The sequence below is a fragment of the Nycticebus coucang genome, chromosome 3 (assembly GCF_027406575.1).
Source record: "Nycticebus coucang isolate mNycCou1 chromosome 3, mNycCou1.pri, whole genome shotgun sequence".
In the NCBI taxonomy this organism is placed as follows: domain Eukaryota; kingdom Metazoa; phylum Chordata; class Mammalia; order Primates; family Lorisidae; genus Nycticebus; species Nycticebus coucang.
The window spans coordinates 21,233,213-21,260,746 of record NC_069782.1 but is presented as its reverse complement, the minus strand read 5'-3'; the positions used below and the strand labels follow the sequence as shown (position 1 = coordinate 21,260,746).

Below are 27,534 nucleotides of genomic sequence, written 5' to 3'. Positions count from 1 at the left end.
GGGCATTTAGGCTGTTTCCACATTTTGGCGATTGTAAATTGAGATGCAATAAACAGTCTAGTACAAGTGTCCTTATGATAAAAGGATTTTTTTCCTTCTGGGTAGATGCCCAGTAATGGGATTGCAGGATCAAATGGGAGGTCTAGCTTGAATGCTTTGAGGTTTCTCCATACTTCCTTCCAGAAAGGTTGTATTAGTTTGCAGTCCCACCAGCAGTGTAAAAGTGTTCCCTTCTCTCCACATCCACACCAGCATCTGCAGTTTTGAGATTTTGTGATGTGGGCCATTCTCACTGGGGTTAGATGATATCTCAGGGTTGTTTTGATTTGCATTTCTCTAATATATAGAGATGGGAGAACTGGATGTCTACATGTAAAAGACTGAAACTGGACCCACACCTTTCCCCACTCACAAAAATTGATTCAAGATGGATAAAGGACTTAAATTTAAGTCATGAAACAATAAAAATCCTCATAGAAAGCACAGGAAAAACACTGGAAGATATTGGCCTGGGGAAAGACTTCATGAAGAAGACTGCCATGGCAATTGCAACAACAACAAAAATAAACAAATGGGACTTCATTAAACTGAAAAGCTTCTGTACAGCTAAGGAGACAATAACCAAAGCAAAGAGACAACCTACACAATGGGAAAGGATATTTGCATATTTTCAGTCAGACAAAAGCTTGATAACTAGGATCTATAGAGAACTCAAATTAATCCACATGAAAAAAGCCAACAATCCCATATATCAACGGGCAAGAGACATGAATAGAACTTTCTCTAAAGATGACAGACGAATGGCTAACAAACACATGAAAAAATGTACTAGCATTTTTTAACCTTTTTTCATCTCCCAGCACACTTGAAGCCATAGTTAAACTTCCACGACACACTTAAATTATGTTGATCAAAAGAAAAGAGTAAAAAGAAAGAATATACTTCCTGTGCTTTGAACTGCTTTCAAAAATATTTAATGATCTGTAAACATTTTTGCGACGTGCCTAAGATCCTTTCGCGGCACACCAGATGAAAATCGCTGCTCTGCGCTCTACCAACTGCTAGGTCTTCCTCTTACTGGAAGCTTCCTCCCGAGCCTTTCCTGCTACCTGGCTCGTCTTGCCCTGCCTTTGTGTAAATGGCCATCTGGCTCTAACTCAGCCTCCCAGCTCTGCTCTGTGTCCCCACATTTTCAGCCTGCTCAGCAAGAAAAGGGGCCTTTGCAGGTTCTCTGCTTGGAGGGTAATAAAAGAATAGAAACAGATTAATTTTTCCCTGCTGCAGATAATTAAAATACTTGTCCCTTGGTTGAATAATAAACTGACCTGTATCTACTTTGGGTTATTGGAGCCCACTGGAAGCACTCTTATTTAGATCAATCTTTTATGAACAGCTATAGCAGAAAGATAACAATTTTAATGGCTATTTCAGCTTTCAGTTTTTCAACCTTTTATAGAACATGAAAGAAAGAACTTAGTTCAAGGTAGAAGAGGAAAAAGAAAACCCTTGAGAGCTCACTGCCAACTCTTGTGCATCTGAAATGATTGGCACTGAGTACACTTTATAAATTATTAGTATCTTCTTCATTAGCCTTCTGTTAACGATGTCCAGCAATTGTAAGAAACATGTTTCACAGGCAGAGATTTATGCTTCCAAATAGATAAAAGTAGGCTCTGTAGTGTAGCCTAACATTGTTATATTCTTTTAACATTGAATTTCGAGAAACATGACTAGGAGAATCCTTAATTCTTGATAAATAGAAGGACATGTTCAAGTTTAATTGCGCTTAAAACCTCTGCCTTGGCCTGGGTAGTCAGAAGGTAAGTGCTTGCTTTGGTACCCTGGGTGTTTAATATTCTGCAATTCAGCTTTCGTATTAGCCCAGAGAAAGCAATTCATAGCAAAGTTACCAAATAAAGTGTCAAGTCCAAGTGATTTGCTTCTTAGTATCTATCTGCATAAAGTAATTCCCATCTTAAAGGTAAACTCATATTTATTGATGAATTTTCTATTTTTGATTTTTTTGAATTTTTAATTCTGTGTCCATTATTGATCCTTTGGTACCTATTTTGAAATCATTGCAAAACTAATCAAATCGTGGATTACTTGTGAATTATTTGGAATGTGTGAGGGAGTTGTGTTAATGAAGCACTGTCCCCCTTAAGAATCTTGTGGAACATGGGGAAGGATCCCTATCATTACAGCTGTTACATAAAAGCCATAATTAGATAAATCATACCAACTTAATCAGGATTAATTCATTCAGCAAATATTGCTGAATATACCCACTCTATGCCAGGCATTACTTTAAGCACTAGGAACTCAGGAGCAACAAATGAAGCAGACAAACATCCCTGCCTTGTTAAAACTTAAGACCAAATAAATAAATAAAATACATATCGGTAAATGCCAAGAAAGAAAAAGTAAATTAGGAAATGTTGGACAGGGCTTGTAATTATATAAGAGTTGGCACAGGTAGGTCTCTCTTCCACAGAACAAGAACGGCAGGTGCAAAGGCCTGAGACAGGAACATTCCTAGCGTATTTATGAAACAGTGAGGAGGCCAGTATGACTGGAGTTAGCTGAGCGAGGTGGAGAATAGTGAGAAATTGCACCAAGAAGGCAAAGGAAATCAGATAACATCAGGCCTCAGTGGTCACTAGGGAACTTCAGCTTTTCTCTGAATGACATGGAAAGCCACTGGAGGGGTATAATGAGACATAGTGTGTGTTTATTAATGTCAGTCTGATTATGGAAAGATTTGACTGTGGCAGGAGGAGAGATGGCAAGAGCAGAAGCAGGGAGACTAGAGTTTATGCTATAAAATTGTTGTGAGAATCAAGGGACGAGATGGTGATAGCTCAGACAAGCAGAGAAAATATTGAGAGGGGTAGAAAGTAAAGCTGATGGGAGTACAGACAAAATGAGCAAGCAGTGGAAGAGAAAAGAGTCAGAGGTTATTCGTCTGCCACCTGGTATTTATCTAAGCAGTTGGAAGAACAGAGTTGCCATTTACGGGGCTACAGAGAAGAATGAGCCTAAGTTTGAGGTATCCCAGCGGAGATGTTGGGTAGAAGAGTCTGGACTTCAGGAAGAGATGCAGGCTGCAGGTATACATTTGGGTGGGATCTCTAAAGGAGTAACTGCGAACAGGAGAGAGAAGAGTCCATGGATTGAGCCATGGTGCACACTAGCATTAACAAATTTGGAGGTTAAAGAGGAACCAGCATAAGAGATGAAGAAGGAGCCACTAAGGAGCCAGAAGGAAAATCTAGAGGGTGTGGTCGTTGGAAGCACAGATGTTTAAAGAGGGAAGGAGTGATACTCCCAAATGCCGCTAACAGGGTAAGATCAAGGGGGAAAGTTAATCAACGGAGTTTGGGTGAGCTGAGCAAAAGAAGCTTCAGTGGAGACATGGAAATAAAACCATCATTAAAATGTATCCCAGTAAGAATGGGAGGAGAAAATATAGAAACAACAGATATGAATAGCTCTTTTTTTTTTTTTTTTTTTTTTTGAGACAGAGCCTTAAGCTATAGCCCTGAGTAGAGTGCTATGGCATCACAGCTCACAGCAACCTCAAACTCCTGGGCTTAAACATTTTCTTGCCTCAACCTCCCAAGTAGCTGGGACTACAGGCTTCCGCCACAACGCCAGGCTATTTTTTGGTTGTGGTTGTCCTTGTTTGGCAGGCCCAGGCCAGATTCGAACCTGCCAGCCCTGGTGTATGTGGCTGGGCCTTAGCCGTTTGAGCTACAGGTGCCACCATGAATTACTCTTTCAAGAGGTTTCACTACAGAGGAAAGGAGAGAAGTGGAGTGATGACTGGGCTATGAAGTCATGTCAAGAAAGAGTTCTTCTTATTTAAAATGGGAGAAATAACGGCATGTATTCATGCTCTGAAAATTATCCATTTAAGAGGGAAAATTGATGTTGGGGAAGAATGAAGGAAGAATTTTTAGAGCCATGTCCTTGAAGTAATAAGGAAGAGAATGATCACAGTTTCACCTGTTGCATTGACCCACCCACCTGCATCTGCACCCACGGACACTACCTTCTGCCAGAGCCGAGGATGTCCTGTCTGCTCCCAGCTGAAGGCCAACCCTTCACTTTGTGCCCAAGATCCCATCCCCTCAGTCCTACCCAATTGCATTGCCCCCTCAAAGATAAAATATAGTATGCTTTAAAAACTGAAATGTACAAAACCATTCAATTTGTTGAAAGAGTTTATTTTTGTTTTTACTCATCTCTAATATTGTTCAATATAACTACAGTCAACACGTATATGCACTCAAGGTTGTCTTGGTTCCTATTATCTAAAGGGAAATATAGATACATTTAAAGATCTTATAAGATAGGCTGAGAGCACAAGGAGAGTTATGGGGAAGGAAAAGGCAAAGGAACTAGGAATATGGGAGTAAATAATGATGTTGAGTTCTGCCCAGACTGTAGTAGTGTAGTGTGTAGACTTACACACTTTGGCGTCCAGTAGCTGTGGATTTGAATCTTTGTACAACCACTCGTAAGTTGAGTGGTCTTAGGCAATTTACCATACTTTTCTGGATCTCAGTTTCTACTTTTAATAATGAAGATGATGTCATTTACCATGAATTGTTGTGAGGATTAAGCAAACCTATATATGTGAATATATAGTAGTATAAATCTTTTTTTCTCATTTATTTTTACTTTAATGTTTATTTCATAATATTATTTAGCTTTCATCAGAGTATTCAGTTACCTGCTATTTCTGTCAAATAATATTAATATACTGCTTACGACTGATGTAAAAGATTTTTGGAAAAGAAATAATTATTTTTAAAAGTGGATTGGAAAGAAATACATGAAATTAAAATACTGTAGCTGCTGGGCATAGTGCTCATGTCTGTCATCCCAGCACTCTGGGAGGCCGAAGTGGGTGGATTGTTTGAACTTGGGAGTTCCAGACTAGCCTGAGCAAGAGTAAGACCCCGTCTTTAAAACAGGCATTGGAGCAGAAACTTATAGTTCGAGCTGCCTAGGAAGCTAAGGCAAGAAGGTCGCTCGAACCCAGGAGCATGAGGTTGCTGTGAGCGATGACACCATGGCACTCTACCAAGGGCATCAAACTGAGACTCTATCTCTAAATAAATAATAAAAAAGTAGATGATATTACAACTTTGTTGAAAATTATAAAGGTGGCACAAGAATGATGGCAGTCTGTTACATGGCTGGTCCTCATAATGGACAGACCCATGTGGTCTATGATGCCTGTTTCCTTTTTACTCCTTTATATGATTCCCTCCCCACTTAGTTCAGGTGAGACCTGTAGCTTATATTCAACCTATAGAATATGGTGTTTGCCATAATAGATATTGGCAGATGAAATGGGAATTCACTCCTGTAATTATGTTATGGTACAGAAGACCCCATCTCAGCAGAATGGAGTTAAAGAGATCCTCCCTTGCTGGCTTTGAAGAAACAAGCTACCATGTGGTGTAGGGGCCTGTAGGAGCTGATAGCCAACAACAAACAGGAATCACAGTCCTACAACCGCAAGAAGATGAATTCTGCCAACAACTGAGAAATCTTGGAGGCAGCATTTTCCTCAGTTGAGCCTCTGATGAGACTGCAGCCCTGGCCAACAGCTATAATGCAGCTACATCACAGTGAGACCCTAAAGCAGAGCTTCCAGCTCAGCTATGCCTGACTTCTGACCTGCAGAAAGTGTGAGATAATTAATGTATGTAGCTGTGAGCCACTATGTGATGGTAATTCGTTTTGTAGCAAGAGATAATTAATATGGTGATTAAAAGTCTGGGCTCAGACATTTTGAGCTGCTTATCTGGTTCTACCATTACAAGCTGTGTGCTCTTGGGAAAGATAGATTATCTGCAAAATGAGGCTAATAATGGTATCTGTCTCTTGGATTATTATAATTAAATGAGATCATTTATATCATGTTTACCTCTGCACTTCTCACATAGTGAGAATTTACTATTTTATATTATGATAATTTTACTATTATCATTACAATTATAACAGCTAACTAAATACAGCGTGTTATACAGTGCATTAACACTTTTAAGATAGTTTTCAAGGCAAACTTTAGAACATTTTTTATAATGCAGTTTAGAAATCCTTGAAAATGTAACCATTAAGAATAGCAATATCAACTAAGCACATATTATTACTTTATATGTACTAATGAGATGAATAGTTATCTTTAATGATCTTGGAAGAACTCAGAATATGTTAGATAATGACTTTAGCCTGGTCAAGGTTCAGACATCTATCTGATTCAAGAAGATTTGCTTTTGGATTCATCAGGGAATGATATTATAGATCAACTCGGAATAAATAAAAAACTATACTTTTGTCAATCTTAATCTTTCTTTACCCCCATTCAAGGGAAAATTCTACAAAGATTCTCCTATTTAAAGTGCTAACCTCATGCACATTGCTCTCTGGCCCCAGAAGCTTCCTGCCCAAACTACTCTTTCTATTTTTCATTCCCGTTTATGTTCTGCAAACACATCCAGCTTTGCTGTAGAAGCTCTCGGGATCAGAGTTCTAAGGATATGAGGAGGGAAGAGCTGGCGCTTCCTCCTTTCTTTCATGGTTAAAAACACAGTAACAAGTGTCTACAGTGTAAGGGAGTTGGAATAACCATCATACCCAAGTTTCAGTCCTTTAGTGGTTTCTGGTCTCAAAAGAAGAAGCTCAGACTTTCCTCCACTTCATAATCTCCACTTTATTTATTTATTTTTTCAAGCATGAAACTAGTTTATTGCAGAAGTCAAAGACAGGTTTACAGAGCAAGAGCAAGATACAGGGTTACGGAGCAAGATACGTTCTCCACAGACAGCAAACAGGTCCCTTTTGTCACAGTGAAGGGAAAAGCAATCTCTACTTTCGTATATGTCACAAATATTACCAAGAGTCTAAAGTTGATGAGAGGAGAAAGGAGAATTAAGGACAGTCATAGTCAAAGAATGAAGAAAACAGTTTTCCTCTGAATCCCAAAGCCTTAGAAAGATTCCTCGAGCATCTTTCAAACGTTACCAATGTGGGTCCACACTCGAGGGGCTTTTCGTTAACTGGTATCTGAGACGGGATTTCCTAAGTGGAACAAGAGCTGGCTGGAGATGAGAATTCTTAATCAAGTTGTTCATTGATTGGGTGGTTTCAGGAGAAATGGGAGTGAAAGAACCTGATGAGAAAGGCTGAACCAAGAATGCAGCCTCAACAGGAGACTAGCTGCAGCCGGATCCAGCGGGGATGCTCTGGAGCAAACGGTGCTCCGTGGAGCTGGGCCTCCTTTAAGGCAAGGGTCCCCGTGCCCTTCAGCCACTGGCTTAGGTCTGTGGAGGGGGAGGGAGACAAGTGCTACTCCAGTTTGACTAAGAAAAAAGAAAAGTTATTCTCTAATACTTATGGCAGCTCAGCTTCTGGGCTGGACACCATCCTCATTGCTGTTGAGTTAGTAGTAGAGACACTGCCCAGTCTGCAGTATTCAGCCCACTCTGAGATCCCCACCATCAGGGAGCTCATTGGTGTCCTTGGGCAGAGTAGGGAAAGAGAGAACAGGTACACACCAGCATTATTCTCTTCGGATTTGCCAAGTTTCCTTAGGATATTGCATCTTAAAGATTCCATGTGGCTGGTGTAATCACTTTGAGGGCAGAGACTGTGTCTGGCTGATTTTTACATCCCAAAGCCTTCTGCTGGTGCTTATGTTATGGAATCTTGAGTTTGCTACAGAAGACTGTGAATGGCTGATTTCTGCAGCTGTGTCTGCAGCAGTCCCAGCTCCAGGCTTTCTCAATATTAGCACTATTAATGTTTTCGGTGAGATGATTCTTTGTTGGAGGGGACTGTCTGCGCAATGATAGGGTGTTTGGCAGCATCCCCAGTCTCTACCCACTAGAAAGCAATAGGACTTTCTCCAAGTTATGATGGCCAACAATGTCTCCGATCATTGTCACACATTCCATTGGTGGAGGTCAGGAAGAGCGTCCTTGGTTGAGGATCCCTGTGTTAGATCCTCAATCCAACAGTATATAGTGTCCATGTTACAGTGTCCATGAGGTAGCTAGAGTAATAAAGGAGGCTATTTCATTATTTCATCTACATGGACCAACCTTAAGCACTCTTAACATCAGACTCTTGAATAGGAAGAGAGGCATTTGAGAGGAAGAACAGGATACTTTAAGACTGGCCCCTCGTGTTGCAGAGCTCAATTCCCAATTGCCAAGATGTGCAAACACCCCATATGCCCATCAGCCCATGAGTGGATTAACAAATTGGTATATGTGTACTATGGAGTACTATTCAGCCATAAGAAAAAAAAATGGAGACTTTACATCTTTTGTGTTTACCTGGATGGAGTTGAAATACATTGTTCTTAGTAAAGTATTAGAAGAATGGAAAAAACAAGTATCCAATGTTCTCAATTCTAATATGAAACCAATATATAAACAACTACAAGCCCACATGAAAAAAAAACACAGGTATAGTCTAGTGAGGGGGAGGGTGGAGGAAGGAGAGGGGACATAAGTGGAGGGAGGGGAATCTTACCTAATGTGCACAGCGTGAGGGCGTTCCCTGCGCTCCCTGGGTCAAGGGCTCAACTACAACTTGAAATTTACCTTAGAAATGAAAACAATGTAACCTAACAATATAGCGATCTGAAATTTTAAAAAACGACTGCATCACTTACTACGTAAATAACTGGGCAAGGTTTCTTTTTTTTTTTTTTTAGAGACAGAGTTTCACTTTATCACCCTCGGTAGAGTGCCATGGCATCACAGCTCACAGCAATCTCCAACTCCTGGGTTTAGGCGATTCTCTTGCCTCAGCCTCCCAAGTAGCTGGGACTACAGGCACCTGCCACGACACCCGGCTATTTTTTTGTTGCAATTTGGCCAGGGCTGGGGTTTGAACCCACCGCCCTTGGTATATGAGGCCGGCACCCTACCCACTGAGCCACAGGAGCCACCCCTGGGCAAGGTTTCTAATCTCTCTGTGCCTCTGTTTCTTTGTTTAGTGAATGGCAGATAATTTCTATCTCATGGGCCATTATGAGGATAAAATGAATTAATAAATTTCTTAGAAAGGAGTATGCTAGAGTAATAAAGGAGGCTTTTTCTTACTCTAAATATGCTTAGAAAAGAGTCTGGCACATATCAAGTGCTTCAATACATGGTTGTTATTGGTATTGATAAAAATGTTAGTGGTTTCAACCACTGGTGGTCCTGTTTCCTAATCTCAGGCTTTTAACTCTGTCGTCTCTTGGACTGAGGGTCCTAGGTCTCGGGAAAGCTGAAAGGAGCTGGTGGGTGGTAAGAGATGCCCATGGCAAGTCCCACCTCATCATCAGGGCTCAGTCCACCTGCTACTGCCTCAGATCAGTCAGTAGAATCAGGACCTCTTCTTGCTGGTTCATCTTTTTAAGCCAGTTTTATCAAATTGGTGATAGTTGTGGGGAGATAGTTTCTCATTTGCTTTTTCTCTCCTTCCCTTTCTCCCTCCCCCACCCTTTTGGTCTTACCCGAATTTCTAAGACTAGTTTAAAGATCTAAAAGCCTCGTTATCACCTCAACTACTTTTACTTATTTAGGAAGACAAAGTTTAATCAAAACATCTCTGTCATCAGGTCAAGATGACCAGTGTAGCGTTACCTTGCTCTGATTTACTCAAAGGATTATTCTAAATCAATACACATGTCCTATGATTGATGCATATTCCTTCACTTGAGACAGAAAAACTTAAGGAAAAAAATTATTCATTGTCCAAGACACAGATGTAGAATTGAAGTGTTATTACGAACTATTATCATCCCACCAGAAGAAACTTAATTAATCTAAAAGATCTTCTCAGTGGTCTAAACTGAACTTTGCTGCTGTAGAGCAGAATTTGCCTTGTCATCATGGTGTACCAAATTTAGGCTTTGTATTGTTATATATAAGAAATAATCTAAAGTCCTTTCTTTATGGTGTTATTTTTGCTTTTTTGTGCCTGTTGTTTTTACTACATGTTAACTTGCTGAAAATTATACAGATTATATATTACAAATAAGACACTATTCAGTAATGACATGGAGAGTTTCAAATGTTTGAAGCAGTCCACACAGAACTGTAGATCCATCCTGATCTGCTTATAATCCCTACAAGTGAAAAATTTGAAAAATATAAATCATGAGCTGAATATTATTAATCAAACCTAATATATATTATACCATAATTGAGGTATAATTGAGATATCATTTGGCTCCTGTTGAGGCAGGAGCCAAAGTTCAAGTAATTCCTACTGTGTCTTAGGCCTATATGAAGAGCAGTCAGTAGTATCTGATGACTTCCTTTGTAGGGGGAGTCATTCATCCATTCATGAAATATCTAATGCATGTCTACTATGATTGAGGGAAGAGAGGCATTATATAAATATGTGTGATATGATGACTGCTCTGGAGAAATATGCAGGAATACTAATGGGAGTCATTGTTACATTTTGGGTATTCAAGAAAAGTCTCTATGATAATGGGTGAACTAAGCCCAGAGAGAAATTGGATTTGATTTCTAAGCCCAACTCTAAAGCAGTTCAGAGTTCTATTGTTGGTTACCTTTGAATTGTGTTTCTCCTTACATAGGCTGGGATGGGTGTAGAAAGAATGAGTGGACAGTTTAATCAGGGAACAGTACTATAGGGGGGAGAACTGGCTGGATTTGCCAGGAGCAGGGGAAAACTGTGGTGTTTGAATCTAAATGAACTCTCGCAGGGCACATGAGCCTTGTGTGGACCTCTGAGAGGCCGGACTTGGTTGTAGACCTTCCCTCACTTGTCCTTTGCCATTCACCCATTGAGCTCTTATCCTGGGTGCTACCCCTTCACATTTTTCTACCCATGAACCCAGTTTCTTCTTGAAAATTCTTCCCCACTGCTTATAATTGCTCAGTCCCTCTTTTAGTCAGGGATGTACAGGAAAACTAGACAGCCACTCTTAGTCTTCCAGGAATGAGGTGTGCAGTCCAGAGGCTCACAACACTACTGACAAGGCTGGGGTGAAGGTCAGGGAGGCCAGCTCCAGCCTGAAGCATCATGGCGGTGGGTCTCAGGAGTGGTGCAGGAGCCACCGCAGATCCAGGAATGTCTGTCTACAGAACAGATAATCTCAAAAACTTGCTTCACATCTGCCTATACAACTGTCTCTAGCTACCTGCCTGGGGGAAGAAAAGCTTCATCTCATCATAGATGTTAAACCAGAACCCACAGAGGAAGTATTTCTGGGAAATGTACTCCCAGCTTCTCAGCAATGCAGAGAAGGCCTCATAAGGAGGTGGCCGAGGATGGGATGTGGCTTCTCCCTGTAATCCTAGCACTTTGGGAGGTTTATGTGGGAGGATGGCTCAAGCCCAGGAGTTTGACACTAGTTTAGGTAATAGCAAGACCCCATCTGTACAAAAAATAAAAAATTTAGCTGGGCATGGTGTAAGTGGTGCACACTTACAGTCCCAGGTACTAGGGAGTTTGAGGCAGGAGGGCCACTGAGCCCTGGAGTTGGAAGCTATAGTAAGCTATGATGCCACTGCTGCCCTCTAGTCCGGGCAACAGAGGGAGGTCCTGTTTCAGAAAAAAATCAAATCAAATCAGATAATAGTGATGCCAGGCTAATAATAAAAAGTACAGTGAGACCACCAGCCCTCCTCCTAAAAGGTTTGACTCTCACCTGTCCCTTCACTTAAGGTTATGCCAGCCCCATCTCTGTGATACGCGAATGCTTTTATAGTCAGAAGACAGGAACTCTGATACCTGCCTTTGAGATGACAGAGGAGTGGCTATTTCTGGTTTTTCACATGGGCATGGCTGGGTAAATTGCCCACAGTCAGAGTTTCTCTCCTCCCAGACACCCACATCTGCATTCTAATGCTAACATTGGGCGGCTATCTTTGTTCAATGCAGAGCCGAATTCATGAAGACCCAATCTTTAATTGTAGAGTCAGCAGTAGTCACAAGCCTATGTGAGGAAACATCCCTGTGTGTGTGATGCAGGGATGGGGAAAGAATAAAGGAAAGACAAGCTGAAAACCCCTCTTCCGTAACTACCAATAAAGGAATAAAAAAAATAAGCTTCCCTCCACCACTTCCGGCCACTGCAGTGTTGAGAGTATCAATCCTCATGTGTTGTCTGCTATTTTCAGGCACTATGCCAAGCACTGGAGAATCAAAAATGAATATGTTTTGTTCTAGTTGTCTGTTGTCACATAACAACTTCAAAACTGTGGCTTAAAACAATAGTCGTTTATTTTGCTGTCAAATTTGAGCAGAGCTCAGCAGAGACAGCTTCTCTCTGCTCCATGGTGCATCAGCTGCACTGGCAGTGCCCAGGCCTGGAGGAGCCCTATCAAGATGGCTGACCCACATAGCTGGAAAGTTGGTGCTCACTGTCAGCTGAGTGCTCAGCCATGGCTGTGGTCTGTGGGCCTCTGCACAGGCTGCTTGGGCTTCCTCAAGACATGGCGGCTGGATTCCAAGAGAACAAGGTAGAAGTGTGTTTTTATGACCTAGCCCTCAAAGCATTTCTTTTTCTGTACTCCACAAGGAAAGGTAGGATCAAAGAGATGGGACGTAGATTCCACCTCCTGCTGAAGAGTTGCGAGGTGCTAGATAATGTGTAGGGGATGAGAGATAATGTCAGAGCCATCTTCGGAAGCCATAACCTGCCACATGATGCTCAGTGTACGTGGGGGGCTCATGGACTAGTGATACGTGAGGTAGACATGAAAGATGATTGGGATTCAGTTTGAATATGCTCAGGGACTTTTATATTCTACAGAGAGGTTTCAGGGAGCCTGGAGGAAGCGACCCAGGTCTTAAAGAATGAGTAGGTATTTACTGGAAAGTGGAAGGGCATTGGGGAACCACGTGATCACAGGCATAGTGAGCTGCTGAGTGGGACTGTCAGGGCTCCTCTGACATCTCTGCTTCTCAGTGGCCCCAGAACCACTCGGGGCTGCCCAGGTGTCCTCCCTGTGCCCAGCACATTGCGTGGCTCATCACTTCATCCTGACTTTCACATCGTTTATGCTCACTTAGCAATTTCCCATGACTATGATTCATGTTAGATATAACTGTTCTATGAGACGTTACTGACAGAGCTAGCTGGAGATACGTGTTTTTGTCTTTTTTTAAGAAATGCTCTAACCTAATACCATGCATTTATTTTTTTCACATGCATATAAAAGTCTAGTTTAACAAAAGTGAATGATTGTTGTGATATAAAGCCAGGCACCAATTAACATTGAAACTGTTAGTCACAATAACTGTTCCAGTTATTTTTTTTTTTTAATTTCAAAATATCAAGGGGTACAAATGTTTTTGGCACATAGCTTGAGTCAGGGCTATAAATGTGTCCACCACCCGGAGTGTTCATTGTACCCACTAGGTGAGTTTTTGCTCTTCCCCGCCTCCCTTCCCCACTGCTTGATTTCCAGTGACTTTTACTTCCCCTGCACACTTGTGCCTGTAGGTCAGTTCCAATTTATTAGAGAGTACATGTGGCATTTGTTTTTCCATTCTTGAGAAACTTTTTTGAGGGTGGTGGTCTCCCATTCCTTCCAAATTGCTGCAGACAGCATAAATGCATCCTTTTCATGGCTGAATAGTACTCCATCATATATACATATATACCACATTTTGCTAAGACCTTCATGAATTGATGGACACTTTAATTCCACATCTTTGCAATTGCAAATCATACTGCAATAAGCATTCAAGGGCAGATATCTTTCTGACAAAGTAACTTATTTTTCCTTTGAGTACATGCCCAGTAGTGGGATTGCTAGATCAAATGGTAGGTCTACTTCTAGTTCTTTGAGAAAACACCATACTGTTTTCCATAAGGGTCTTGCTGATTTGCAGCCCCACCGGGAGTAGGAAAGCATTCCCTTCTCTCTGCATCCATATCAGCATCTTTTGCTTTGGGACTTTTTAATAATGGCCATTCTAACAGAGCCAAGGTGATATCTCACTGTGGTTTTAATTTGCATTTCCTTGATGGTTAGTGACGTTGAGCATTTTCCCATATGTTTGTTGCCCATGTGTCTATCATCTTTTGAAAAACTTTTTTTCATATTTTATGCCCACTTTTTAATGGGGTTCTTTTTTTCTTGCTGATTTGAGTTCTTTTCAGATTCTGAATATTAGCCCTTTATCAAGATATATAGTTGGTGAATATTTTCTCCCCTTCTGCAGATTATCTAGTCACCTTGTTGATTATCTCCTTAGCTGGGCAGAATTTTAATTTAATCAAGTCCCATTTATTTATTTTTGTTGTTGCTGTGATTGCCATTGGAGTTTTAGTCATAAATTAGTCACCAATATCTAGAAGAGTGTTCCTTACATTTTTTTCTTCTGGAATTCTTATGGTTCCTTGTCTTACATTTAAAGCTTTTTATCTATCTTGAATTAATTGTTGTAAGTGGTGAGAAATAAGGGTCCTGTTTCGTTCTTTTGCCTGTGGCTATCTGATTTTCCCAGCACCATTTATTGAATAGGCCTTCTTTTCCCCAGCATATATTGTTGTCTGCTTTGAAAAGGTCAGCTGATTGTAGGGAGATAGTTTTATATCCAAGTTCTCTGTTCTGTTCTGTTGATCTGTCTCTCTATTTTTGTACCACGACCATGCTGTTTTGATTACTGTAGCCTTGTAGTTTGAAATTTCATAATGCGATACCTCTAGATTTGTTCTTTTTGGTTAGGATTGCTTTGGCTTTTCAGGCTCTTTTCTGGTTCCAAACAAAGCATAGAATTTTTGTTTTATTTATTTATTTATTTTAGGTACATGAAATATGAGATTGGTATTTCGATGGTGTTTGCCTTGAATCTGTAAATCACTTCGAGTAGTGTGGACCTTTTAACAATGTTGATTCTACCAATCCAAGAGCACAATATGTTTTTCCATTTATTAGTGTCATCTGTGAGTTCTTTCCCTGGTGTTGGGTAGTTCTTCTGATACAGATCTGTCACCCTGGTTAAGTAAATTCCTAGGTATTTTATTTTCTTTGTGGCTATTATGAATGATACTGAGTCTTTGATCTGACTCTGAGTTTGGCTGTTATGGGTATATAGAAGTACTACTGATTTGTGTACAATGATATTGTAAACTGAGACTTTGATGAATTTATTTATCATTTCCAAGAGTCTCTTGGGATACGTCAGTGAATAAATCAAAGAGCCCCCATCTGTGTAAAGCTCACATTCTAGTCCGGGAGGCACTGAACAGTAGAAACATTAAATAAGTAAACAGCATATGTGTGGTATATGTATACCATGGAATACTATTCAGCCATTAAAAAAAATGGAGACTTTACATCCTTCATATTAACCTGGATGGACGTGGAAGACATTATTCTTAGTAAAGCATCACAAGAATGGAGAAGCATGAATCCTATGTACTCAATTTTGATATGAGGACAATTAATGACAGTTAAGGTTATGGGGGGGGAGCAGAAAGAGGGACGGAGGGAGGGGGGTGGGGCCTTGGTGTGTGTCACACTTTATGGGGGCAAGACATGATTGCAAGAAGGACTTTACCTAACAATTGCAATCAGTGTAACCTGGCTTATTGTACCCTCAATGAATCCCCAACAATAAAAAAAAAAAAAAGTAAACAGCGTATGTCAGAAGGTGATAAACGGTGTGGCAGAGGAAAAGATAGAACAAAGTACAGGTTTAGTAGTGCTGGGAGTTAGGGGAAGTCATTCTAAATAGGGTGTTTGTAGGGAACTTACTGAAGGTGACATGTGACAGCAGCCCGGGTTAGGTGTGGGGTTAGCACACTGTCACTTCACACTGTTGTCTCTCCCAGTCCTCTAGTCTCTCACCTCCTTCATCTGCATCGCCACTCCCCACCACCACCACACACACAGGCCGTGCGGCTCACCTTGCCTACACCTGGAGAGAAAAGAAAAGCAATCCGACAGATCTTCCAGGATGGTCCCCACCCTGTCCGCCTTCCCTCCTGTTACTGTGCAGGAGGTGTCTGCACTGTCCTGGGAAGTCTCCTATTATTTGCTGAATCTTCTCTCATTTCACCTTCTCAAGGATTTTGCTCCTGTAACTGTCCCCTCTCTCTCCTGCATCATCAGATTTTCCTGTCTACTCAGTCATTGCAAACGTGCTCCTGGAACTCATATCCTAAGGAGAAAAATGCCTTGACTGACCCCCGTGCTCTCTTCTAACGACCACTCCATTTCTCTTCTACTCGTCACAGAAAATAAAATCTTGAAATACTCATCCAGTATTTCAAGACTTGTCCTGTCTCCATCTCCTCATGTGCCCCTCTCTTCCACTGCTTAGTCTGGTCTTTCTTCTTCTTCATTCCACAGAAACTGCCTCTGAACAAATCCAGCAGTAACACCATCTCTATTATCTTACCGGCCTTACCAGCAGCTTTCCTGCTAAGGAGACAGTGGATCATTATCTCCTTAAAAACATTCTCTTGGCTCTGGAGACCTCTCCTGCTTTCCTGGATTTCTTCCTATTCCTTTGGTCTCTTCCCTGTCCCCATTGCTCACCCTCCTTTCCTGTTTGATCCTCAAGTACTAGGAGATCTTTAGACTTGATCCTGAGTCCCCTAGGTTTAAATAATCCCAGTAAAGCAGGCAAGAGGAGTTACATCAACATTATACTAATGGGTAAGTGACACGAGTTGAGACACAATCAGTTATACTTCTCTGTTATCAAAAATCATACAAGCCTCATTTGTTGACAGTTTTTTCACGACCTTTAGGTAAAAACACTTGCTAGACTATTTTGCTGCAGGCACCATAGCATCCTCTAATCTTGATAAGCATTCACTAAGAGATAAATATAACAGACCTAGGAGGGATGTGACAACTTTCTCCAAGTACATTAGAAAGCATTTCTAAAGTTAAATTGCTTCTTCCTGGCAGCAGACACCCAATTCTTCTTTCCCTTCTGGGTCATGTTTATTTCATGGCTGTTAATCACTGCGGCTTACTAAGGGAATGCTGATACATGGGTTACTGGCTGTGTCAGAACTGTGAATACTTATCAGTGGGTTGATCATTCGTGATAATAAAAACATATAACAATGATGAAAAAGTAGTCCCCAAGTTCAGCTTATCTCACAGACCATCCATGATCATGGGGAAAACATGTTGGCCTATAACAAGTGGAAGAACTTACGGAGTTTTAGAGATCAGAAGTGACATTGCTTACTTCTAAGGAGAGACCTACTTCTGCATGTGTCCATGAATGGAGCATCTTCTCTCCCAGTGGATATTAGACCAACCTCTGCTCATACCCATTACATTATCTGTAGTTAGTGTAATGGTTGCTTTACTGAATTGTGACTTTCCTGAGATCTAGGACCATGTCTTTGCTTTGCTTTCCTAGGATCAAACAGAACCTGTGCATTAGGAAACATAGTACATGGTAATTAGGATTATATTTAGATGTTTTTGGAATGACTTTATGAGTGGTTATGGTATAAGACAGATATAACATTTGTTTCCATAATCTACTATTTCCTTAAGAAGGTGATGGAAAAAGTTGTTCTACCTCAGTGTAAATTAATTAGCACCATAAACCAGATATAACCTCTTCTCCTAGTGGTCTTGTGGACAAATGTGGACATATGACTACTTCTGTTCAATGAGCTGGGCCCAGAAGTAGTATGTATCTTTATGAGACCCTCAGAACTCTGCCTTCCTCTGGCAAAGTCACCCATTAGCATGAACCACTAAGTCACCAAAATTAACTGACCTGCAATGGGCACCTAGCATGAACAAGAAATAAACCTTTTTCATATCACTAGCCAATAGAAATAATGTAATTTTAAATTTTCTAGTACCCACATATGAAAGGTAAAAAGAAACACATGAAATCAATTTTAATAAAGTATTTTATTTAACCCAATAAATCTAAAATGTTATTTCAACATGTAGTCAATATAGAAATTATTGAGATATTTTACTTTTTTTTTTTTGTATGTGTGCTAAGTCTTCAAAATCTGGTGTGTCCTTTCCACAGACAGCATGTCCCAATTTTAAGTTGTCATATTTTAAGTGCTCAGTAGCCGCATGGGGTTAGTGGCCACAATATTGACAGGACAGCTCTACTGTTTTAAGTCACTGACCTTGGGGGTTTATTTGTTGTTACAGCTTAACTTAAGCCATCCTGACTGCTACACCAAACATTGATTTTCCTCAGATACTCTGGTGACATCAGTTTCCTTAGTTGGATGTAGGGATCACCAAGGTTGATACAGAGTAACCAAGAGTGTGTCTCCTCGGTATTCACTAGTTGGCAGCATAGAGAACCCGTGATGGAATGTATGAAGACTGGTGCTTAGCCCCTCCTGACTGTGGCCTGGTTGAGAGTTTACTTGAATTTCTTTTAAATTTAGCCACACTGAAACCTCTGTGGTGTCAAGAAGGTGAATTTCTTTTTTCTTTGGCCTCATCATAATGTTTTAACAAGGTAATCAATGATGTGAGAAAGCTACTCATAGTCTAAAGGCTGAGATGTTGGTAAACTAACTTAGGAGCATTCATCCCCACTGACGATGTGCTTAGTAACATACTGGGTGCTGGACTACAGCGGTGGAGAAGCTATACAGTCAGTGAAATGTATAATCACAGCATTCATTAATTGAAATTTGACCTGTGTTATTTTTATATAGCTGCCAAAGAGATTACTTCACACTTAGAGGCTTAACACAACCTATGTGTATGCTCCCGTAGTTTTTCTAGGTCAGGAGTCCAAATGTAGCTCACCTGGGTCCTGTGATCAGACTGGCCCGTACAATGCTTCCCCCAGGCTGTCAGCCAGGCTGCATTCCTTTCTAGAACTCAACGTCCTCTCACATGGTTATTGGCAGAATGTAGTTCCTTGTGGTTGTAGGACTGAGGTCTTTGTTTTCATGTTAGCTACTAGCCAGGGATTATTCTCAAATCCCTTTAGAAGTATCTCAAAATTCTTTACTCTCATAGACCATCTCTCACACAGCAGCTTATTTCTTTAAAGCTAGCGGGGGAAGGTATCTCTCTGACCTCTAGGCTATCTTTTAAGAACGTACTTGATGAGTTGAGGCCAATCCAAGATCATTTCTCTTTGATAAAGTCAGAGTCAACTGATGAATACCTTAATCACAAGAGCGGCATCCCCTCAACTTCACAAATTCTGCCTACACTCAAGGAGGGGTGCTTGTGTGCATGGGGGTATATAATATCTTCTTCTTACCCCAGAATTTTAAGATTTTGCTTTGTTCTCATAAGAACACAGTTATGGGGATTGGAAGGGGGTATCTGAATCTCGGGGACGATCTTACATGTCTGCCTGCCATTTGATGTCAGGCCCAAAGGAGTAGAGATTTTTCAGGCAGAGAAGACAGCATGTGGGAAGACACCACTTGAGCCCATTAGAGGCTTGGCAAGTTAGAAGAAGTAAGAAGCCCAGGGTGCTTCTTTCCTCAGAGGGAGCTGCCAGGTCATGCATCAGCCACTTACGTGATTTTCCCGAGAACCATGGGAAACTAAGGATCATAATGCATTTTTAAAGATGTCTCTGATGTCATCAAGAACACACAGGGCAAGAAGGAATGGAGGGAGGCCAGCGCGAGGCTACTGCAGTATTCAAGATGACAGATGATAGTGGCTTAAAGGAGGCGTGGTTGAAGCAGACATGGAGAGAAGTAGATAGATTTGAGAGCAACATAAAAAGTAGAATCCATGAGACTCTATGATCAATTGGATGTGGCATAGAGAAAGAAAAGACTCTGGACTTGAGCCACTGGCTGGTGGTGTCATTTCAGAATCTGGGACCACCGAGAAGAAGAGTAATTTTGCCAGACAAGTGCGTCAGTTTTAGACACATTGAATCTTATGTGCCCCTGAGATGGTGGCATTACCAAGGGTGGTGTTACCTTGGCCATTGGCTGTGCTGATCTGGAACTCAGAAGAGAAGTCAAGGGCATAAATTTCGGAGACATCAGATGATAGGTGACATCTGAAGCCATTGGGAAGGGAGGAGATCATCCAGGAATGACAGATAGAATGAAGCCAGAGCCTGGAGAGGGTCCTCAGGGACCCCCTACTTAAAGGGCTGCTAAGGAGGAGGGTGTGGCTGTTTCACATACCTCTCTCTCGTTGCTGATGCTAATGTCATCTCCATAAATATTGTGGAGAGAATATTGCATTTAGGAGCACACGGCATGTTAGAGGCTTCTCTCCACCCGAGCTCCGTGTATATTTGCCCAAGTGTGTGTGTGAGAGAGTGTTGTAGAAATGGAATTGCATCAGAATCAACTAAAGAGGGTTTTTTTTTTTTTTTTGAAGTACACTCACAAATTCTGATGTATGCCTAAGGGAATCAAGAATAACAGACAACAAAAAGTCTTTTTGGAGACATATGCCCTCATTTTTTTTAGAGAGAATTGAAGCTCAGAAAAGTGCAAGTGATTTGCCCAGTGATGCACAGCTGGTCAGAGGGCAGCCCCACGGAGAGGAGCTGAAATTGCCTAGCAACGCCTTAAGCCTTCTGAGCCCCCGGAATGCACATTTCTCCATCAATTCCACAGTCTACATTCCAGACACATTAAGAAACTTAGCATCCCTGTGGGTTACCAAAATGTGTGCCAAGCATTCAGTACCTATGGGAGGAAGAATGAAAATCTCCTTTATTAAACCGTAACTGTACAACCACGGCAGCTTCACAACAGCCCTGTAAATCAGGTATTGTTTTCCCTATTTTACAAGTGAGGAAACTGAGATTCATGGATGTAGTAATGTGCCTAGATATGACATAATCAGGTTTAAAATTTGCTCTTACCCTTGGCCTTACATTAATTTTAGGATGTTTAGGGGGGAACATATGTACACACCATGCTTTGGATTCCAATATGCAATTAAGCATTTCTCCAAAAAAAAAAAATACCAGTGGGATCAAGTTCATGAGCAAATACTCTTATGTGAGCCTGACCTTCCTCTTGTAGAGATTTCCTCTTTTGTGGGCAGACTGTACAGGTAAGAATCCAGGCTCCAGCCCTTCCTCACTGTGTGACCTTAGCCAAGGCCCCAGATTTCTTTGTACATTACTATCGTCATAAATTAAGATACCAATGCCTGCCTCACACGGCTGGTGGGAAGAGGAAAGGATTTCGTGTCTATAAAAGCTCAGAGACACCACCTAACAGGTAGCTGCGCTATGTATCTGCTTCCATCTCTGCGACTTCTATTCATTCATATTCACTATTTTTTTAATCCAAGAGGCTTATCAGAGTTCCCAATTAATATCTTCTTCTTACACCAGAATTTTAAGATTTTGCTTTGTTCTTGTAACAACACAGTTATGACAAAGTGCTATCGAGGTAGTTCCCTAGGGGGGTACAGAACAGATGCAAGTGACTACCCTGATTTGATCCTTCACGCTCAGTAAATTGAAGCATCAAGCATATTTATGCCTTGGGGTCTCTGCCTTGTACTCTTTGTGCTGCCTGGAAAGTTCTCTCCGTGTATTACAGAACAGCCTCCCTGAGCACTTTGTTCAGGTCTCTGTTCAAATGTCACCTTATCAAAAGTCCTGGCCACAATATCTATGTAAAATGGCACATCCTTCCCGCCATTGCTTTCTGTTTTTTCACCCTCTTTACTCTTCTTCCAAGCACTCCATCAGAAACGTGCCATGTCTATTCTTTGAGCGGCTGTCTCCCCCACAGAACTTGAGCCCCACAGACGCAGGGATCTGGCCTGTTTTGTCCTCAGCTGTATTTCTAGCATCGAGGATAGTCCCTGCCACGTTGTAGGCCCTCAGTAAGAGTTGTGGTACAGACGAATGGGTGAGTAAATGAGGGGTAGCCTGCGATTCACACAGTGGTTCATCTGCAAAGACCACCATGATTTCCAGGTGTGCTGTCACCTGCACAAGCTTGGGACAAAGTGCATGGTTCCAGCCCCTCTTCCTCCAGGTGTGGTTGCAGGTACTGCCATCTGGCCAGTTTCCAGGCAAAACAACTTGCACACTATTCTAGACATCAGATATGTTTTGGCCACTCTCCTCATTTGATCAATCCCAAGCCTTTTTGAACTTACCTCCACTAGGTATCAAGTGTGTCTGTTTCTTTCTTTTCTCTGGTTCTAACCACCATCTTGTCTCACCTGGCCTACTGCAATAACTTTATGATAGAACTTTCCACTCCTGTGCTCCCTTCGCACCATTCTCCATAAAACATGCAGCACACACTTTCTAAGACAAGTGATTCCCTGCCTGTTACCCACTAGTGACTTCTTAGGGACCTTAGAAAAGAAATCAAAGTGCCTCACCACATAGTACCTGGCCCAGCAGGGCAGTTCCCACCCTCCCTCTAGCCCCATCTCAGATAATTCTCCTCACCTCACACTTTACTGCACCCCTCACCCCAGCCTTTCAGCTTTGGGCATATATGTAGTCTCTGGGCTGCTACACTGTCCATTCCCCTGCTTGAAATGCTTTGCACTTGGCTCCTCTCATGGCATCTGGTTCATAGAACCTGTCTAGTATGTTCTTGTGGAAGGAGGGAAGGAAGGATCAGGTTTTTTTTTTTTGTTCTTTTGTTTCATTTTGCTTTTTGTGAATCTTATGTATTTCTTCTCCAGGTAGTTCTCATGCTACTTATTAATTTCTCCACTTTGTCACCCTGGGTAGAGTGCTGCAGTGTCACAGCTCACAGCAACTTCAAACTCTTGGGCTTAAGTGATGCTCTTGCCTCAGCCTCCTGAGTAGCTGGGACTACAGACACCCACCACAATGTCCGGCTATTTTTTTTTTTTTTTTTTTTTGCAGTTTTTGGCCGGGGCTGGGTTTGAACCCACCACCTCCGGCATATGGGGCCGGTGCCCTATTCCTTTGAGCCACAGGTGCCACCCATGCCCAGCTATTTTTAGAGACAGGGTCTCACTCTTTCTCAGGCTGGTCTTGAACTCCTCAGCTCAGGCAGTCCACCTGCCTCAGCCTCCCTGAGTGCTAGTATTACAGGCGTGGGCCACTGCACCTGGCCTTAAATGGTCATTTTTCTTTCCCCTCAAGCTTCTAACCTAAGGGTTTTTTAATCGCAGCATATTAATGAAACAGCTCTGTCTTATAAAAACGATTTTCATTTCTCTTAACTTTGGCACTCACACCCTTGGATTTATGTGGAAAGGAAAACTTAATGACAGGGAGAGACTTGTCTAGAAACAGCAGTGTAATCATTCTGCGGTCGAGAAAAGAGTGATGTATGGGCTGTGTAATTAGCAGTCATCTGTTCCACATTTATTTTGCAGGGCTGAAGTTCATAAGGCATTCAGTACCAAGCGGTAGGTAATGCCTTCTTAGTGCTTCCTTGAAATACTGAACACTAATTATAAGCCCTACACACTAAATTTTTTTCTCTTAAGTCATAGAAGGGACACACACACAGGATCATCATTTAAGGGAATTCAGTAAATAGTTTTTGTCAAGATAATCAAAATAACTTTGAATAGCCTCATATCAAATCTTAGTTCATCAGTGGCTTAATTTTACTTTACATGTGGAGTGCCTCTTTGTTGCTTTCTTTTCTAAAATATGAAATTCTTTTAAGAGTAATTTGTGTAAACGCAGAAAACCATAATTCAGAGAAAATACATCTTAAATGCCTGTACAAAGTCATGGATTTGTTTAAATCTTAGAAGCTATCAGATATAATTCACTAGAGAGTCAAGAGATATGGGTATGGAATCAACTCTGTCCGGAAAAAACACTTACTTTGGCTGGAGGTGAATCACTTTACCTGTTTCTCTCTCTTCCTCTGAGAAACTGGAGGAAAACCCCTCTCACTGCCAGGGCAGTGGCTGTGGCTCACTGTAATCCTGGCCCTCTGGGAGGCCAAGGTAGGTGGATCGCTGGAGCTCAACAGTTCAAGACCAGCCTAAGCAAGAGCGAGACCCTATCTCTGAAACTGGCCAGGCATTGTGGGGGGCGCCTGTAGTCCCAGCTACTGGGGAGGCTGAGGCAAGAGGATCACTTGAGCCCAAAAGGTTGAGTTTCCTGTGAGCTATGACACCATGGCCCTGTACCCAGGACGAGGGAGTGAGATTCTGTCTCAAAAAAAAAAAAAAAAAAAGAAGAAAAGAAAAAGAAAGAAAAGCTCTCTTTCAATGTTTGTGTGGGAACAAAATGAGACCACATGTGAAAATACTTTGACAATTGCAAAGCACAAAAAATAAGTAAGTAATAAAGTGACGGTGTCACTGTTATTGTTGAAATAATTAAAAATTAGTTCTATCAGATTGAATACATGAAAACAGCATGCTTTTATGTAGAAAATGGTTTGAGACTCCACATCAGAATTTTGGTTGACTTAGTCTTTGTTCTGATAATGAACTTGGCTTTTCCACACACAGAAATGTGATATTTAAAGCGCTCCCTTAGTGGAATATTTTAACATATTCTCTTTAATGTTTTCATACATTGATGAGAGATCTCCAAAGTGATTGTTCTTCCACTAGATTGTTTATTTTCTGCAAAACTAGCAATCACAGTTAATCCAGAGAGAGAACAAGCATTATGTTTCGCTCTAAACCAAGATTTGTTTGATTCAGTAAATCAGTCACATTCCTAAAAGTTGTCTTCCTGCGTTGAGCAGTTTTTCATTCTTTCTTTCATAAAAGATGAAAGAAGAAACAATGGCAAACATAGAACATTGTAGAAAAGCTAGATACATTTAAGAAGCCCCCTTATTCATAATTACAGTTTCCAAGTGAGGGAGCCAGAAGACCTTTCCAGGTTCTAAAGTGTATCTTAATATAAACAAAAAAGACATCTTTTTAGGAAATATGGCCTCTCGTCTGCTTTATAACTTGGAGAACTGTGCTGTATATTGAAAAGCAAGAAACAGTCTTTTTCTAAAGTCCAAGAAATGCTCAATTGAAAAGCTGTGAGACCAGCTCCTATCCCCAAGGCATCAGTGCATTGCAGACACAAATTGGGCAAGACCGATGGGCTGTGGGTGTGGGTGTGGGTCTCGTGTTTCTGTGTGTTCTGTACCAGTGTTGCTGCCTGTGAGCTCGTTCCTACCCCCTGACTACTTAGCTCTCAGCGCCTGTGCAGGGAAGACTGCCTGTAATAGGTCACTGCACCAGAAAGCAGTTTTTACAGAGACAAAGCGTCGGTCCTCTCATCTTCAGTAGTTGCTGCCGTGTTCGTCCCTGAGCAGGTGCCTCATCTGCAGTCACCTGCTGTGTTAGGGCCAAAAGTCACTTCACTGACAGTCACTTCCCAATGCGCAGGACTCACTGCCTTCTCCTAGGCCAGGCTGAACTGTTTACATTTTACTAATATTCACAGATCAACAACAAATATTGGGTGTGCACTCCCTGTGTATGCAGCAGTGTACAAGGGGCAGAGGATTCAACCAGAAATAACAAACATTTCTTGTCCCCCACTCAGGGCATTACTTTTCCCAAGCTGGAAGATAAAACTTCCTGAACTACCAGAAAGTTGGATTTTTTAGGCCAATATCAGAAGGTGCTCCATGCTCCCCACCATTTAGGAGACAAGCCCTGGCTCTCCTGCCCATTTAGGAGACAAGCCCTGGCTCTCCTGCCCATGGGAAGTTCAGCTTTGCACCAGAGTCCCTGATCAAGAACGTTGTCCTGATACAAGTTTGATCTTCAGACCATCGCAATGAGTCCATATCAATTAAGTACAATGACCCTGAATTAAATGAGAAAGGAGCTACTATTACCCATCATCTTCAAGTGCAAATTTACCCCAGATGGACCATAAATGAAGCTCTATTTTTGTCATTGGTGCAAAAAAGAACTGGCTTGTTATAAATACAGTGCTAGTATTTATTAGTATTAGCTACAAAGTCCTACTGTCTCTGTCAACATTCTTAAACTTTACAAGTTGTAAACTGTGAAAACTTACATGAACTTTACTTAACAAATGCAAATAATGTAACCTAATTATTTGTACCCTGGTATTAATCTGAAATAAATTAAAAACAAAACTTAAATGCCGTGCAGTCCAGAACCACCCTGTATGAGAAAGATGAGGATAAATGAATGGTCGCTTGACTGATTTAAAATGGTTGGACTCACTGCTTACTCACTATCCTTCCACCGCCTTCATAACCCGCCTCTGCCCAGGAGGTGACTTCCAAAAAGAAATCTCCTAATTAGTTCTTCATGTCCCTTTGGCCAGAGGCATAGACCAAAAGCTACTGGGTAGTTACCAGAGTGTGACATCCCAGTTTTACTTCCCTAAATTCTATGTTGATAAAAATCCCCCAAATAGGCAAAGGTCAAAGAACACGGCCCTTTGAAAGAGCTTGGCCTGATACCCACCCAGACTTAAATTTCACGTCTCTTAGATTGCTCCCCCACCACCCACTCACTGCATTTGACTGGATGATTTCTCCTTCTCTCTGCTTTGGCCATGACTCTTCCTTATAATTTATTCCCTGTGCAGCTGCCACAGTGATCCTGGAAAACCCAGATCAAAGTGGCTTCCCAGTGTTCTAGAATAAGTCCACTGTCCCGTGCCCTGGGAAGCTCTGAGCACTCTGTCTCCTAGTCACCTTCTCAGCCTTTTCTGCTGCTGCACTCTCCCCAGCCATTCTGCTCTCCTCTCTCTCCCACAAATGGTGGAGCAATTTCCCAGCATCGGGCCTTTGCACCTGGAACACTCACCGCATTCCCTTTATTTCGCTGCCTCTTGTAGGTCTCAGCTCACATGTCACCTCCACAGGAAGGAGTTTCCTTGAGCCCTTGTCCACAGTAGTGCATAACCCTCCCCTATAAATTTCTCCCATCACTTCCTTATCTTCATTATCTGAATTTATCCCTGTCCTATAAACCTTTTTTTTTTTTTAACCTATCTCCTTTTGCAGAAAGTAAATGTCTCTCGCACCTCTCTTGTGCACAGCTAGGTCTCAGTGGACGCAGGGTGCCTGACTCACAGAGGGATGTTGGTTGAATGAATGTGTTTGCCCTTCAGGGCCTGGCTCAGGGCTGAGGAATGGCCCAAATCGTGAATTCCACACAGGTCTATACATTCTAAGTTCCAGCCCAGTTGAAACTGCGGGAGACTTGGATATACTTTTCAATGTAGTTTCTTTTTTCTGTTTCAGTCCTCTCTAATAAATAGTGACATTATCTTTGTGAAGTTGCATGCCCCCTGGGAAGTCCTTGGAAGATACGCAGAACAAATGAATATAAGAATGCCTTTCAGGTAGGTAGAAATGTGTTCCCCCACTCCCTCTGCAGCTCCACTATAAACCTAATGTCTTCCTCTCTTGGAACAAATAAATCTGAGATGCAGCCTGGAAAGCTGTTAGAAGAGAAAATCCTTCACGTTTCCAGGACATGCAAGTAAGTCTTCATGGCCAATAACGATTTTAAGCCTGTCTACAGAAATTTCTGGCTAATTCAGTTCTTAGCAGGTAGGTATTTGCAGTGCCTGTAATAAAGAAGCATTTTCCACGTGGCATTTTTATTTCCGAAGTGCCATTTTTAGAGTCCCTTGTACTGCTGC

General features: G+C 41.6%; 1 protein-coding gene across 5 annotated transcripts in view; it reads left to right on the top strand.

Annotated features, from left to right (window-relative positions):
* The window catches only part of ANO4 (anoctamin 4), a 393,996-nt gene that overhangs the window by 236,505 nt on the left and 129,957 nt on the right, over positions 1 to 27,534 (top strand). For 4 of the 5 annotated variants that reach the window (XM_053585613.1, XM_053585609.1, XM_053585608.1 and 1 more), the window contains one exon: positions 27,131 to 27,231. In XM_053585613.1, coding sequence (XP_053441588.1) covers positions 27,131 to 27,231 — 101 coding nt within the window. Of the gene's footprint in view, positions 1 to 27,130; positions 27,232 to 27,534 lie in introns of those variants that run through there. The other variant, XM_053585612.1, reaches the window with a different exon arrangement.